Raw genomic sequence first — 17,896 nt, forward strand, 5'->3', positions numbered from 1 at the left:
AGGCATCACTCACTTTACCATTTGATAAATAGCAATTCTCATATTTAAATTGTTTTACAGGTCACATATCAACGACTGATTGCTGCCTATTGCAACAAGGGAGACATTGATGGTTCCAGGTAACACCATAAACAAGTAGCTTGAGATAAATCATGTGGAACAATCTTACACCCATCTGTGTTGAATCATATCCCATTGAGTTCAGTGTAATTTACTCCAAATCTTGAGAGTTTTGAGTGAACTTTGGTTTTGCCTTTTTCTGACTAAGCCATGGTGGGTGGGAAGCCAATGGTTCATCAGTGGCCCTCAAAGAATGCCTAATTTTGCGTATCTCAATTAAAATATCTCCTTGAGGTTAAAATGGTGATTCTCAGTCTCAATAGTAGATGGGTGTGTATTCCTTTTTGCTAATCAAATTTTAGAATATTGTTCCAAAGCTCTTTTAACTAACATAGTATTGCAGATGTCATTCCTTTCTCTCTCTCAGGGGGCAATGTACATACACATTTATTCCTATTTTTCAAGGGAAAATAAACCTGATTTTGTTTTCATTTGCAGCAAAATTCTTAATATTATGAAAAGCAAAGATCTCCCAATCACAGAGTTAATTTTCAGCGCCCTTGTGACTGGCCATGCAAAAGCTGGGTAATTTATATTTCTTACTCTTCTTCTCCTTAAACCATTGCTTAATCTTAATTAATCTTAATTAGGCAATTGTATTTTTAAATAATTCGAATAGTTACAATAGTATGTTTCATAGTGAACTCTCTTACCTGATTCAGAGATCTTTGCCCATTCTGATATGAATGAGGATCTCCTGAATTGAAGCAGCTCTGCTCATGGATATGAAGGAATACCTTTTTGTGTGAGTGTCTGCTAGGATTTGTGAGCTTGCTTAATCAGTGTTCCAAGACACACCCTAAGGGCCTACACACGTGAAGTTACAATAAATGCATCTCTTTTAACTGATTCAGAATTGAAAATAGCTGTTGCAGGCTTAGCAAATTTGAGAAGGGGAGTTTTAATCACTTCTTTTTCTGCCATAATGCTGATTTTAAAAGAAGCTGTCTACTACATCAATGTACATAAAAGGTTCGCTACCATATGCGTGTCATTAAACAAATGATATGGCTAAGATAAGATTTTTTTTAATCCATTCAATCATGTCCAATTCTTGGAGACTGCCTGGAGTCTGCAGTTTTCTTGGCAAGGTTTTTCAGAAGGGGTTTGCCACTGCGTCCTTCCTACGGCTGAGAGAAAGTGACTGGCCCAAGATCACCCAGCTGGCTTTGTGACTAAGGCTGGATTAGAACTCCCAGTCTCCCACTTTCTAGCCTTATGCCTTAAGCACTGCACCAAACTGGCACTCTAAGATTAAGGTAAGATTAAGACAACCCAAACAACAGACAAGAGAACAGGGTGAGGAGATATTCAACATCTTATATATTAAGGAGTTTCTTCCTCCTCGTACCACTGATAGAGTGAGCTATTGGAAAGGATTTTTCTGATACGATTGTAGTTTTTCAAAGAGATCCTTAATATCTGTTATTGGATCAGTCCAAATCTCAAATTACTGAAAATATCCACATCTCATATATTCTGACTTTTTTTGCTCTGATGCTCAATCTTCTTTCGCAGTTTGCCCTTGTCTCTTAATATAGTCTCTGAACCCCTTTACAAATTTTAAAACTTGATGCTGTCCTTCTAATATATGCCACAGCTATCCTTTCATTTTGCACCCATTTCTTTTCACAGAACCAGTTAATTAAATGTAAATAAATTGTGATTCTGGATTTCTGGTTTCATTCATGGGCTAATGCGAGTCATGACGTGTATAACAATAATTTTGACACTATATATTTTTACAATAAGTGAAATATATATATATATGGTATTTTTCTACATAATATTTCAGAGATATGGACAATGCAGCAAACATCCTTTCTGTTATGAGAGACACTAAAATTGAACCTGGTTCGGAGACTTATTTGGCACTATTGAATGCATATGCTGAGAAAGGTGACATAAACAAAATTGAAGAGGTAATGCCTTTTCTTTGTGAGCCTACAACTTTTATCTAAGATTACTGCTCTTTTTGAAATTAATTTGCTTCCATACCTCGCTGTACAAGTTTCACATGAATCCAGAAAGGAAGATGATCCTGAATTTGAGATGATCTTCTGAAAAAATGAAGTTACACAGGGAATATGAATACACATTTAAATATAAATGCACACAACAATTCTATGCAAAGCCCAGTTTCCATATCATGTTAACTTAGGATTACCAGTGCCACCTTAAACTAATTCTATATATTTTTTTCATCCACGGAATATATGCATTTGATACACCTGCATAGGTGTCTGCATATATAACTATATGTAAACACCAAAGGCCATGCTACAAATAGAGGTAGGTCTAGGAGAAGAACAAAATGTTCCTGATTAAAATTAACTGTCTATAAAGTAAGGCATCTCTTTTTAAAAGATTCATTGATCTCATGACTGATTATACATGCCCAAACAATTTCCTTTCATATGAACATGTACCTAAGCACATGTACAACCACACATGCACAAACAAATGTATATGTCCTTTTTGTTCAATAGAAATAGCAAACAAAATGGAGTTGAGTGGGAGGACAGGAAGGGAAGAAAAGTAGGGAGTCATGGGGGTGACAGAAAGGAATGGTGTAACTCGACAGAAAGAAAGAAAAGAAAGACTATGGAAAGCTCAACAGGAGCTGTGCTGGCTCAGCAAGTATAAATGTATGAAGACTTACTTTACTTCAAGTAAATGTATGAAGACTTACTTAACTTCAAGTGCTGTTGAACTCGGTACCTCTTACACCATGATAAGTATGCATAGTCCATTGCAGTCATTATGAAGCCCCATTGTCTTCCAGTCCATGTGTATTGGCAAGTGTCTACAGTGAGATAGATGCAACCATCAAACTTAGGAAAATACTTCATGAATCTTTTAGCTGTAATTAATAACAGCTTAAGCACAATGATTTTGTTAGTAAGCAAAACAATAACTGTGTTAAGCTGTGCCATGTATTTGAATTCTTCAGTGACAATTTTATGGTAAACTGTCAAGTATTATTGTCTAAGACTTGCTTACATAACTAGCCAATGCAGTATACTAGCATTAAGTCAGTATTTAATACTTGCTGTGAGTGTTATAAATCCTAGAGTTTTCCTATAGATACTCTTTGGAAAGCACTGTTAAAATCTTTGACAGTCACATAATAACATAAGATATCTGTGTTGCTGAGATTAATACAGGGGAAGATAGTTATTGAAGATGGCTGAATTGAGTTAAATGTTCATGAATAAATTGCATCATTTAACAGCCAGACCATAAGCCAGTAAATTAGACTTTCGCTTCACATGAAGCCTGTTTTCTTACATGGTTTTAATTAGGACTACATTTTTCACAAGTCTGTAGTCCACAGAGAGATGCGTTTTTATCTTACCCACAAAACAAACTAAAAAGCAGTCTTTACAGAAGCAATTGTGATGTTTATAATGAACACTATCTAACATGACATTTTTCTCTTTGCTGGTATAGGAACTGAGAAACATTGAGAAGGCTGAAATTTATCTTTCTGAAAGAGATTTTATGGATATCATTTTTACTCTTACTAAGGCAGGATATCCTCAGTATGTACAAAATATTCTGCAGAAGATAAAATATAGTAAGGAAAGCATACCAGGTAATACTTTCAGGAAAGTATTCAAGGATAAAGCTTGTTAATTTTATTCTATCAATTTGTCATATGACAAATTATGGGGAATATAAGGTAAATGAGATGTATGAATGTGCCCTATTCGTGCAGCAGCCATAGAACCAGAGTTGTAGGTACAATATATTTCCTGAATACATGCTTAAATACACATCTAAATACCCTTTTACTGAGATTAACAGAAAATGCATAGTATGTTTATAAACTCTGTCAAAATTTTACAGCTTACATCTTACCCTCTTGTTTTTATTCCAACATCTAGATGTAAAGAATCTTTGCCTGAGATTAATAACATCTAACTTAGAAGATACAGCTCTTGAAGTTCTGAAATCATTTTTTGTGGCATTAGGGCTCACCTGTGAAAAATACAAAGGCCACTGCAACTTTTTCTTACAACATTGTATAAACATGGAAATGGTACGTGAAGGCCCACAGTGGACAACACAGACTTAAAAGTGCATGTCTTCTTATATTCTTGCAGAGTTTCTCAAACTGATTGTGTATATCATTTTGGGTTGGTTTTAAAAAATGTCTTCAAATTAACAGGTTGGATCCAGTGTTGTCTAGGGTCAGGAACAGAAAGGAGCTAATTTTCCCAATCCCACCTTCCCCTGCCAGCCACTGGAACCCTATAAAAATCTTTGGGGCCCTTCTAAGTGCTATGGGTTGTGCTAAGGAAAGCTGATCGATATCACAAAAGGACAACTGGAAGTGTTTTAAGCGAATGACCATTTTGAGGGAATCAGGTGTAAGCTACAATTTTTGTCCAATCCTCTTCCATAAATTCATATTTATGAGCAGGGATTTATGTAGTGTGGAATTGGAAAAAACTTTCTGGTGGCAGATTTTTGGATCCAGCTTATTTAATTTTCTTAAGCAAGCATTATACTCTGATCTGTTATCCTTTTTGATTGTGCATTCCTTATCTTCCTGTCCCCAATTTATCCTTTGATTCCATAGATTGCCATTAAAATCAGTTCTTCCCACATTCCATGTTTAGAAAGAGGATCACATTCTCTTGTCTCGTAGTCTTTATTTTCTTTTGTATTCTGGACTGAAACCCAAGGGGTTTTTCTCTGCTCTTTTACTGCTTGGCTGATATTTGTTAAGTGTAGGATGGGTTTCCCAATCAAAGCTACAACAATCTGTTTTTCAGGATTCCGTGAAGTACTTTGTTGTCATTGTGATGATGAATGTTTCAGTTGAATAGTAGTGAACTTAAAATTCTTAAATCTTTTATTTCTTACAGCCCTTGACTAAGTTGAAATATTTCTGCGATGAGCTACAAGCAAGCAACTTACACCTTACACCTCTACTGTCAAGTTTATTCTTTGCATTGGAAGCAAAGAGAACTGGTATTTCTTCTTGCCATTTAGCACTGCTGAACATTTTTGTATATCTGTTATTATTGTGCTCATTAACTTTTCTCTTTCTGGATCTTTTCAGATTTGGCTATTGGTATAATGAAGATAATAAAAGAAGAAGGCTTATGTGTTAAACCTCACTATTTCTGGCCATTGCTGGCGCAGCACCAGGAAAAGAAAAACACTGAAGGTTAGAACTTCTAATCAAATTTTGGTTACTGTGAATATTAATTTTAAAACATAATTTTTAATAATAATTTTTATTGAAGTTTACAAATACAAAGATAAAAAACTAATACAAACTAAGAATATAAAAAAGAAAAAGTGCAGAGAAAAAATAAAAAAATAACGAAAAAAAAAATATTTTTCCCTCCATCCAGACAAGTACAAACAACTTCAGTAACTTATCACGTTCTCTGATATATCAACGAAAGATCTCTTCTTCCCATATCTCATCTGCTATCAAAAAAGCAAAATATAAAGCCTTGTCATTCAGTCCTAATCAGCAAAGGTCCATTAAGTGTTGCCAGAAATAATAACATATATATATTTAACCTTAATCAAATAAATCAGTTTTATATTCTTTTCCTTTACTTTTAGCACAGTAACTTATCACTTTCTTTAAAAATACAGCAAAAAAGTCTCTTCTTCCCATATCTTCTCTTATCTGTAAACAAATCTTTAAAGCCTTGTCATTTGGTCCTAGTCAAAAAAAAAAAAGGCCATTAAGAGCTACTAGAAACGATAACATATATTTTAACTTTGAACGAATAAACCTACTTTGTATTCCTCCCATTTCCTTTTAAGACTCTTGATCTTTAATCACTTCAAATAGTGCCCCACAAGTTGATTTGTTATCATTTTCTCTTTGTCTCCTCTCAGAAACTCCTTCACAAGTTTCACACGTCTCTTTTGTAAATCCAAGTTGAGAAAGCTATCCAAGTCACTCTTTTGATTTATTATTTGTATGTCCCCTTTAATTATTAAGACATCAGCTGGTTTCATTTGTAAATCCAGTGTAACATTGTTTTTCATATCATTCTTGTAGCCTGACATTTTAAAATCCATTTTCAGATCCACATTCAAATTGGCCTCAGTCTCTCTTTTATCCAGTAAAATCTGCTCCTCTTCCATAACTTCTTTTGTATCCATTTTTATAATAGCAGATATTCCTAAAAGTAATTTCTGAGTGCATTGTTCTCAAATATCCTTGAATTTTTCCACAGTCAAATAATATTGCTTCATTCTGTATTAATGGGTCTCTTCTCCTTTAATTATAATCTTTAGTTCTTTCTGTTTCCCTCTAGTCAACCTTCAAAGTCTCTTACGTTTTTTTTCTAATCAACAACACTTTCCCATGGGAAGATTTCAAAATCTTCATATATATTTTTTGTAAAACAACCCACAGGAAGTATTCTTGTAATTAATTTCAAAAACTTATTTAGAGTCCATCTGGCCCCTTAATCCATTTATAACGTTCCAAAATTAACATTCTAGTCACCCTTTTGCTGTTTATTCAAAAATGTTTTTCTTTTAAAGTCCTTAAACTAGCATGAAACTTCTTTCATCAAGGATAAAAGGAAGCTCACATTGTGTAATGAAACTTGCCCGTCTGATGGTTCTTGACATCCAAAAAGCCATTAACAAGCAATTTCTTAAAGTGGTTAAGGAAGGAAGTATGTGAACCCAGTGTCGGTTTGAAGATGCCAAACTGCAGCTTAGGTGAAATGACTTTCCCCAGCTCCCAGAGCCCTAAGACCCACCGGAGACCGCTGTCTTACGACCTCCTCTCAGGGAGCCACCATATGGAGCGCTTGTGGGCGATCCTGGTCCTCTCCTTGCTCCAGAGAGGAATTCCGAGGAGCTGATCCATTCACCGGCTCCTCTTTCCGCCGCAGTCATCGGCTCCATTATTGCAGAGCCATGTTCAGTCCACCATTGCTTCCCCAGAAGTCCAATTTTAACACATAATCCTATAGCAAGAAAGATGTTTGCAGATGAGAACAACTTAGCAACATAGGCAATTCTGTCAAAACATCATTGTGTTTTTCATGTAGTGATGTATATCACAACAATTGCCTTGGAAGAGTGTTATTGCATTCTTATTTTATTTTGTCACTGTTCATAATGTCAAATTTAGAACTTTACAAAGAGCAATTATTGTTTTAGCTTGGCTGTAGCCAAGGTTCAATTTGTCACAATATCCTCAGCTGTCTTTTAATCTTCTGAACTTGAAAGATACAATACTGAAACCTAAGGAAGCTTTTAAGAATCAGGTTACCTTGTGCACATTCTTCCTCTAAATATAAAAGAAACAAATCTTTTAGATGAGGTTTTCATATTTCTTTGCATGATAAGTTAAACGTGAACTTAGTTACAATAATAAAAGTATAAAAACCTCCATTGTTGAATGAACTCTCACGACCTGACAGCATACTGATTGAAGGACTAAAGTGTTCAGTTTTTTGGATTCTTAAGTAGGTTTAAGCATTTTTCACACACTTTCCCCTTATAGACATGGGGGTGTCTATTAGATATGAATAAGAACAAATATTAAATTTTAAAGGACAATATCTAATTCTTTGGTTTGCATTATTGGTAATTCAGAAAGAATGGGCTGATAAAAAGATGCTTTTAACAGAAGTACTTTCCCCTTGGGGAAATTAAAAACTGTCTTTTTCATCTTATCTTACAGTATAATGTGCTTTAGAATGAGATGCAGAGTTGTTAGTATGACATGGATGACAAACAAAATGCACAAACAACAAAAAAAGAGCTTTTAGCAGGCAGTTCATATTGCAATTTCATTTTAAAATATACAGTTATATTCTAGCTTAGGATAAATGCTGAAACAAGTATTCCCTAATTGTTTCTGGCAATAAAAGTGTGCCAGTCTTTTTTAGAAAAGTCTTTATAAAACAACAGTCTCTTGTTAACTCTTTACATTCCTAAAAGTTCTTAAGACTACTAGGAAGAATATCCAACACAACATTTGAATCCAGAATTGTTGGCAATGTATTGCATCTCCTTCAGTTATCCCCAAACTATACATAATGCAACAAGCTTCAATTTAGCTGTGTTTCATTTAATTCTGTTTCTTTCTAATTTGACTTAACTCTATTTATCCCAAAACTAATGAATGACAACTATAAGTAGTTATATTCATCCAGTAAAATAGCTTATTGCTGATCTGAATGAAGCAGTAAGTGTTGATTTCATGATTCTTGCAAAAGAGAAATGGGAAATTGAATGGGCAAACAGTTGTGAAGGTTGTGGAAGCTGCATTGTAGAAATCCTCCAGCACCAGAGGCAGCCACTTAGTATTGTGGATAAAAATGGCATCACTTTTAGTTAGAGAAAGATAAAATATTTTTCTTCATCATAAATGTATAGACAAAAAATGTAGAAAAAATTTATTTTGTGATTAAAAAGCTTCAGGTACTTTTTCGGATAGTGACTCCTTGGCTCTTTTAACAAGGTAATTCTGAATGTTGCATTTAGGATTTAATTAACCATGTTGGTTAAATATTCTTTCTTGAGACAAATCTAATGCAGTTTTTCCTGTTAACAATTCATATACATAAGACTTCAAGACATGGGGAAAATAAAGTTCATCTTGTAAAAGTCAAGTTGATGTTCTGGGAGAAGGCAAATAAAATTTGAAAAAAAGTCTCATCAAGATGCTGTAAAAGTATAACAGTTGATTAAATTTATTCAGCCAATGTGGAGACATGTATTGTATTAACTAATAATTGCTAGGCAATTTGTGATATTTTTTATTAGCTGAATTAGCAACGTTTTAGGTTTCAATGACACAATGTACTGTGGCTTCACCACTGTTAGAACCAAAGTTCATAGATCTCTGTATGCCATCAGATTGAAGCCAGCTCTTCATGTTTTTGAAGAAGTTGTTCCTATCTTTCTGTTTGTTTCCAGCTTATAGGATTTCATTGATTTCAGAAAGATCCTGCAGTTTGGAAAAAATGGTTAATAACAAAAATGTCTTATGTTTCTTTTTCTTTATGCAGCTTCCTTGTATGCAATATTTTCTAATGAATTCTGAGATTTAAACCATATGAAAGGCAGAAAGACAGTACCCAGTGACATAAGCTCACTTGGTTCTATCACCAAAGGGCACTCTCAGTTCTTCTTCACATTATGATAAAACAAATGGAAATTAAACAATGTACCAGATGTGATTAAATCTATTACATCGTATTTCCTCAAAGAGGGTTACATTGAAGTCAGTTGTGTGTTGGGCATGTGTGGTTTCGTTTATTTGTTTGTTTGTTTCAGAGAAGCTAGATGGAAATTTTGAAATGTGTGCTCACTTGTATATATGCTGATTATGAAAAATCGGTTCTGGGTTTTCATATGACTATGCTTTTTATAGCTGATGGCTGCTTCTTACAAGGCAAGGCACATCACATTAAGAAAAAAAAAGTTTGGGTTTGGCTGAAAGTTATGTGTGAATGGGGCAACTGTTTTTTAACTATGGTGCTCTGTGTGTCTTCAGGGACTAGATTATACTATGACATTTCAATTCCTTGCAACCAAAATAATTTAAAGGTGTGCTATCCCTTTCTCAAGTGGTATAAGCTTGAACTGTGAACTCTTGCACACAAAATGAGAATTACTCCATGATGACAACATGCTAGATCTTATAGTTCCAACAGAGTGTGTGTGTGTATATGTATATGTATACACACATAGCTCAGCGTTGAACTGTCTGCCTGGATGTTAAGATGCAAACATTTTCAGAAGTAATTTGTCATTCCTGTGAAGAGGCTAATCTTCTGCCAACAGGGGGTAAAGAGTCTGATTTTCAATTTAAAAACTTAATTTTGAAAATTGTTGTTTTTTAATTAGAGAAGGACCTCTTCAGTGATCTTCTTTGAAGGCTTTTGTTGGATAATTTAAAGTCTGTTGTACTGATGTTTCCTTATCTCTGCTTTAAAAGAGTTATTAGAGTAATATGTTCAATCTGTAAAGCCATCTGTCTGAAACTTTGCAAGGTTAAGGATCCCTAGAGAATAGTCATCCCTGTTTTTGCCATCCTAAGTTGAAGCAACTGTGGACATTATGCTTTCCCATTATAACTTACAACCAACTTTTTTTTATCAAATCAGATCTTGAATTGGTTGTTGGCTTCAAATCTCAGAAACAAATTGTATCATGTCTCCTTGAATTTGAGTTGGATCTTGGCTGATTTGCACAGTCTTAATCTCTCTATCATGCCGTGTTGTTGTTGGTACATAAATGAAAGACAGCATTACAGATCCATCCTGAAATCTAGTTTAAATAGGAAGGTGGGAATATCTTATTTTATTAAACAAAAATGTTTCTGATTTATTGTAAATAGTGTTGCATGTGATTTAGATCTCTTGTACCTATTCAAGTCTGGGATTGTGCACGGAGCTTAACTGTGATTTGCAAATTAGACTAGCATAGTTGATCAAACATGCAAAGCCAAAACCAACCAAAAAATTATCTTCATTCTAATGCTATATTATGAAAAATGTTCTCTAATAAGAAACATAGCACTGCAGGGGTAGACTGGAATTAAACCTGTCTCCTTGCAGGCCACTTTGTTATTTGCAGAAAGTTTGCGTAAGAGGAAGCAATAAAAACAGAAATCTTTGTGCTCAAACTAGGATTAAATTATATAAACTGGCATACTTTTGGATTGTGCCATTTGAATGTAAATGTAAAAGATTATATTTATAAACCCTGCCTTATATTCTCTATATGTAGAAAAATAACATATCAGGTAAAGAAGTATGATACAGTTACTGTATGAAGGTATTCTTTTTCTTTGTGTAAAAAAAGCTAAGCATTTAAGCTGAGCTTGATTCATGGTAATTTTCTTTGCAGTTTTACTATCAACTAGTCTATTATGGATAGTGCTAGTATTATATATAGAGATCTTCTATGAAATGGGAATTAAAAATTTGATTCTTCCAGATACAGTAATATGCTGGAGAGAAAGTGCAGCCTTGAGTGGATTAGGTAACTGAAGTATGATTAAAAGATACCAAATATGTTTGTCAGTTTATTCATTTATCATATTTTTATCACCGCCCATCTCCCCCATATGGGATTATAAGTTTAACTTAGTTCTTGGTTATCTTTTGATTGAAAAATGAACAATTATCAAACTTAGAAACATCTGCATGTAAATGTCTTTCTGAAACACTGAATGAGGGATAAGGCAATATGTAATACAGAAAAATTGAAAAGAAAGCAGGTTTATTCTGTTTTCATCCTTTATGGAATGCAAAACCTTCAAAAAGTGTACCCATGTTTATTTTGAGTTCAGTAAAATTTGGCTTCTGTCAGTAAATCAGTTAATGGACTAATCCACTAATTTAAAGTATGAAGTCTTAAAGAGGTATAAACACATGTAAATAAAAATAAAGAGTTGGGAGAGAAAACTTGTCTTTTGACTATATGCTTTATTCAATATAATTTCAATGACAGTGTGATTTCAACTAGATGAACAAATCATGTGTTTAAGAACCAGTGTCCCACATTAAGCAGTTTCAGTTCCTTTTTTGCATATTTGTGAAACAAATTAGGAACTCTTTGATTTCTTTAAATATAAATTGGAAAGTGAGTTATAATTGGAAAAGTGGATTATAATAGGAGTATAGAGAAACAATTTTGTGTAGTGAGTAAGACACCAGGCTAGAAACTGGAAGACCGTAAGTTCTAGTCCTGCCTTAGGCACAAAGCCAGCTGGGTGACCTTGGGCCAGTCACACCCAGCCCTAGGAAGAAGGAACTGGCAAGCCACTTCCAAAAATCTTGCCAAGAAAACTGCAGGAACTGGTCCAGGCAGTTGCCAGGACTCAACACTGACTCGATAGCATTAATAAAAGAAAGGAATATTATTAATATCGATTCAAATATTAAAAATAAATAAAACTACAGGTAGTCCTCTCTTAATGACCACAGTTGGGACTGGAATTTCAGTCACTAAGTGATGTAGTTAAGCGAATCCAACCCGATTTTATGACCATTTTTGCGGCAGCCATTAAGTGAATCACTGTGGTTGTTAAGTGAATCACATGGTCATTGAGTGACCCACGTGGTCGTTAAGCAACTCACACAGTTACCCATTGATTTTGCTTGCTGGAAGCTGGCTGGGAAGGTAGAAAATGGTGATCACATGACTGCAGGATGCTGCAACAGTCATAAACGCAAACCAGTTGCCAAGCACCTAAATCATGATCATGTGACTGCAGGGACACTGCAACAGTTGTGTGAAGACTGGTCGCAAGTCAGGTTTTAAGCACCGCCGTAAGTCCAAACCATCACTAAACAAATGGTCATTAAATGAGGACTACCTGTATAGTATTCCGTAGCACCCAAACTGAAACGCAGTGATTAATGACTTAAAAGTGTCCATTATGTGGCTTCATATCCAGACAACTTACAGTAATTAGATTCTGGGTTCTGAGCTTCCTGCATGGTCACTGGATATCCTATGTTCTGTATAGAATCATATCAGTAGGATTCACCTAAAAATGGTATTGCGTGAACAGGTTAGTGATAATTTTAGCTCACTTGAACCCTTGTCTTTTATAATATACTGAGCCTAATTGATTGTAGCAATTGCTTAAAAGTAAATGCACTGTTTGTCATAATATGAGTTTAATGTTTTTAACTGTGGAAGGACTAATAATGAAAACTCAGCTAATTGTATTTTTCTGTACCTTATAAACTTAAGGTTCAAATGCTGTCAGAATTTGAAAGATGCTGAGAATTACATTGTAATTAATTATTTCTAAATAAAATTTCCAGTTCTGCTGAAATCAATCACTTTTCTGTTTTAAGGCAAACTTGAGTGAATAATGTGGCTTTAATTTACTGTGACTTGTTTACATGTACTTTTAAGTGCTTAGAGAGAATTCACATTTAATTATTTGCACCATGGTGCACTGCATAAAATATTCATGGAAGTGACACTTTTCCACAAGTGGCACTATAGGTTTCAGCAAGGACTTCAGGAAACTAGGTATTTTTTAAATAATAAAGAATAAGGAAACCTAGACTACTAATTTTTATGCTAACAAGTCTGCTAGTTCCAGTACAGATTTTGACATGAATCTCATACTAACTGAATGTGTTGTAATAAAATTCTGTGTATGTGTATTTCAATAAGACCTAATTCCTAAAGACTTTGTGGTGTCCTTTTATGTGGAGGATGTTAGTCTCTCATTTCATATTTTATTTTATTTTATTCCATTCCATTCCTTTGAGTCAGTGTTGACTCCTGGTGACTGCCTAGGCTAGTCCCTGCAGTTTTCTTGGCAAGACTTTTTCAGAAGTGGTTTGCCATTGCCTCCTTCCTAGGGCCGAGAGAGAGTGGCTGGTCACCCAGCTGGCTTTGTGCCTAAGGTGAGACTACAACTTCCAGTCTCCCAGTTTCTAGCCTGGTACCTTAACCATACTGTACACCAAACTGGCTCTCACTTTAGCATGTACTTGATGTATTAATTATAACATTTAAGGGAAGAAAAAGAAGCAGTAGAAAGGAAGGAGGAATATCACTGTATGTTAAAAATATCCATTCCTACTCAGAAATTGAAATTAATAAACTTGGCACTACTTAGTGAATATCTTAGTAAAAATTAATGATGAAAGAAAGCAGTGCTGTTACTTATCACGGAGAAGCTGTGGAAGAGTCTTCCAAAGAAAATTGTAGAATGTTTGAAAAAACAGAAATGCCCAGTGATGGGAGAATTAATTGCCCCAGCATCTTTAGGGATATAGACTTTGCCAGTCATGATTCTTCCTGGAAATTCCTGATTCTTAGTGATTGCATCCATGCAGTTTTCTTGGCAGTGTTACAGAAATGCTTTATCCTTGCCTTCCAGGATTTTTTTAAACCTTCACTACCTAGGCTGACCCTGTTGAGCTTCTGAGATCAGCCAGAGTTGGCTAAGAGGCTGCCATCTTTAGCATGCTGTCAGGAAAAAAAAAACATTTTCTAAATACAGTAATTTCTAAGCAATTTAAACTTTTTAATTGCTTTCTACTTTCTTTCACTGAAGTGAGATGGTCTGCATATAGAAAAAATTGCATCCTAGGATCTGATAGTCCGAGTTGGAAAAGAAGCAAGCAGAATAAAACGAAAGACCAGTACAATGTCTAGTTTCTACACGATGTTTCCAACATTATAAAAATTTTTTTACCTGAAATAACCTAAAATTATAATTCACTATATTATCTTTATTTCATAGTCTGAACTGAGGCACTAGCTAGCTGAACAGGTTGTTTAACACCTATGTTCTTTTTCTTTAGGTATAATTGATGTCCTCAAAACAATGGATGAATTGGAGGTAAAGCCAAATATAGAAACATATTTAATGTATGTTTTTACAAATTTGGATAACCTTGAGCCTGTTCGCCACTGGATTCAGGTGAGTTAACCATTTGTTTTAAGACTTTAGTACTTAAATGAGAATAACACTCTGAAATTACTGGGGCTGTATTGGATTGAGGTGTAAGATTTTTATTCATGATTTGGAAGTATCAAGTATATATTTGATGATATGTATTTGATATATCAGATGATGTAATTTCATTAATTTTAAGATAAGAATCAACAGGATCAGATGATGCACACTATTGTGCCTGGAGCTATTGCTTTAAAAGACAGTTGTCTTGGGGCAGCTAAGTTACCACTGATGGAGTTACCACCAAAGGAATGATTCCAAAAAGACTGTCTCTTCCAGAGGCCTAGGGGACTGAGCCACTGCACTATGATTTATTTCAGGCACATGTGAATATTAAGAGAGACATTATTTTTGATACAAGTGGAATATGTACTATTAATTTTATTTGGGTTTGATACAAAAAAATTGTTTCAGGGCAGTGAGGAGTGGGAAACAACCTGAAAGTAAATATTGGCAGAGAGATAATGATAGTGTTGCAAAGAAAAGAAGACAGGCTATGTTGGCTTCTTTTCTTATCTGGTGTAGCCTACAAAAATAACCAAAGTTACAGTGGTAGTGGTTCCTCCATTCTAGAAGACTACCTCTTCAGTGTCAGATCAGTTACTAATAAGGCATCTATTATTTAGAATTTACTCCTGGCTGAAAGCCTTGACTTAACATGGAGATCTGACTGAGAGAAGATGAAGAGAGTCATGTCTCCCATTTCTGTTAGCCAGGCTGCTCCGTGGCACAGCACATTAGGATTGGAGGACAGAGAAGTAGAGTTGCTTTGATCTGTAGGAATTCTACCTTATTGACCAGATGGAGCAGCCTGTCAATTTTGAGTATATGCATTTTAGTTGTCAGAGCAGAAAAAGAATATTGTAAATGTATTGTCTGCTCTGTTGTATAAGGTTCTTTCTTCCTTAACTCAACTTCTTCCTAATCTTTTTGTCCTGAGACATTTCAGTTCCCACTGGAATTGCACACTGTGGAGGGGTTCAGGATTTCATGTCCTTCATTATGGTCATGAGCCTGTCCCAGCTGACATCTTGCCCCACACATATGACATAGTGCACACTGGGTTTGGCTTTCTTTTTTCTTGAAACCAGTAATCTGAAGACAGAAAAGTTTTGTATGACTGTTCTCATGTATAGATCACTCCTTTGTCAGTCTTAAACCAGGGGGTAGTGCAAACTTCTGCCAGGATGAAGAAATAAAGTGATCTGAAAAAATGCTTGGTATAACCTGTGTTTTCCTGAATCTGTCCATGATGCTATTTAAGCTCTGTCTGATTTGTAGAATACAGAGATGAAACCAGCAGTTAACACTACGTAGATATGTATGTATCTGATATTAGAACTGGGAACACAACAGTTAGCTTTGATAATAGAATACTTAATTACACCTAATATCTTGATGAGATACTAGATAACACTTCATCGTCATGATGTATAACTTGAACATAATAAGAAAGCAAATTATTTAAAATTCTAGCTAAATTCCTTGCAAAGGGAGTAGCTAAACAAACAATACAGTTCTCTCTACCATAAAATGATAGGATGTAAAAGAAAAAAAATAAAGCATATATTTTAGTATAGGACATTGTTCATACTTCCTCCCCCCCCCAAAAAAAAGCTTGCCTTGCCCTAGATCTCCTTTTCTACCAAATATAATCTTGCACGCAGCATACTAAAATCTTTCAGAGGTATAAGCTTAATTTTAGAAAGGGCTTTGGCTCCTTTGTACAGCAGTCAAAAAAATTATCAGCATTGTTAATATGAAAAGCTAAAAAGTTTGCACTGTATTTACAATTCTGGCAAATTTAAAATGATTGCTTTGCAATTCTAGTGTGCACATTCTTTGTGATTAAAAATGTGGCAGTCTTTAAATTACAATTCTAGAATTAGGCTTTGCATAAATAGCTTTCTCGAGAATTTTTATAATATCCGTAAGTAAGCCATTGTACACCCTGAATTACAGAAGACAGCTTTGGTCAAGGGTTGGAAGGCTCTTGGTCAATTGCAGACTAGATCTGAAATTTGATGTAGAGACCTTGACTATGATGGTGTAGCAGGTGGTACTGTATTACCATCTTTCCATAGGAAAAAGGCTGTCCTATTGAAGCCAGTACATTCTTAGCAGCAGAAATCAGGCACGAAGCTTCTCATGGAAGACTAGATAAAGTTTATGAGTTATGTAAGTATCCTTGTTTTATATATTATCTGAATAGCTTGTTTGGAAAACTGATGGGTAATTTTAAGAATGATAAATCTCATTGATAATATACAAAAAATACAGGTTATTTAAGATTATTTGGAGTTGTATTTTCATGCCTGTCTTTATGATTAGGAGCAAGTGCAAGATGTAAATTAGCTTTTTGTTTTATTCTAGAAAGCCAATATCCCTTTGGTAGAAGAAAGAGATGTTACATTAACTATTCTTAAGATAGCATCCTTTTTTAAAAAAAATAATGTTGCAGAAAATGTTTGAATACTTTGAGCAGTTTTTGTATGCCTCAATGGGCCATTTGAATCTACTGTACTATAAAATTCACATAAGCTTTATTTAACAGAGTTCTTCAAAACTATACTTAAATGAAAAGAGAATTAATCTTGGAATTAAGTTACGTCTAATTTGACTAGAGATTCCGAGTTTATAGAACAGATTCCTTCCTTTATTTAGGAACAATTTTTTTAAAAACTTAGTCGTGTTTAGGACATAGGGAGACAGGGTTAATATGTCTTTACAGTGAAATACGGAGCAATAGTTCTAATTATTGTCTAGACAAATATAACTTATGCTATACTTAAAGAAAACAAAAATATTTTGTTTTCTTTAAGTATAGCATAAGTTATATTGGTTTTCCATTACAGTGGTTGAATCAATACTGTTTAGAGAAGTGCAAATCAACACATTCTGAACAATTTAATTTAACTTGCAGTGTCTTCCCCAAACATCCAGCCAATGGACAGGAATCATATCAGGAACAGTCTAGTGCTTGGATTCAGGAGGTAAGACTTGTGAAATCTTATATTTTGGATAGCTTTGGTCCCAAATTCCAGATTTGGTTCTCTGTTATGTAAGGCAGACTTTTTAAAAAATTCATCTATTTGTAGCTGCTAATATCCCATTGTCCTGACAGAAGCTTTTAGGGCTGTTCTTGTGGCTAGGCCTCAATGTTGTTGAAGTTTGATATCCTGTTCTGTGAGTGGGAAAGTGAAGGTTTTCATTTTGATTTTGGTACCGTAAATTGAAAACACAATTTAAGTTACTTATTTCTTCTTTCGTTGTTTTAGATTTATGTTCCACTTTTCCTAGGAGATCAAGGTACCCTCCAAA

At 34.6% G+C, this 17,896-nt stretch overlaps 1 protein-coding gene across 1 annotated transcript in view; it reads left to right on the forward strand.

Moving 5' to 3' along the window:
* LRPPRC (leucine rich pentatricopeptide repeat containing) overlaps positions 1 to 17,896 on the forward strand; it is a 121,228-nt gene that overhangs the window by 15,724 nt on the left and 87,608 nt on the right. The window contains exons 5-14 of the mRNA XM_063302863.1: positions 61 to 119; positions 559 to 645; positions 1,916 to 2,042; positions 3,574 to 3,718; positions 4,011 to 4,165; positions 4,998 to 5,103; positions 5,195 to 5,302; positions 14,421 to 14,539; positions 16,660 to 16,753; positions 17,499 to 17,568. Coding sequence (XP_063158933.1) covers positions 61 to 119; positions 559 to 645; positions 1,916 to 2,042; positions 3,574 to 3,718; positions 4,011 to 4,165; positions 4,998 to 5,103; positions 5,195 to 5,302; positions 14,421 to 14,539; positions 16,660 to 16,753; positions 17,499 to 17,568 — 1,070 coding nt within the window. The remainder of the gene's footprint in view (positions 1 to 60; positions 120 to 558; positions 646 to 1,915; positions 2,043 to 3,573; positions 3,719 to 4,010; positions 4,166 to 4,997; positions 5,104 to 5,194; positions 5,303 to 14,420; positions 14,540 to 16,659; positions 16,754 to 17,498; positions 17,569 to 17,896) is intronic.

The sequence above is a fragment of the Candoia aspera genome, chromosome 1, assembly GCF_035149785.1.
Source record: "Candoia aspera isolate rCanAsp1 chromosome 1, rCanAsp1.hap2, whole genome shotgun sequence".
Lineage (NCBI taxonomy): Eukaryota > Metazoa > Chordata > Lepidosauria > Squamata > Boidae > Candoia > Candoia aspera.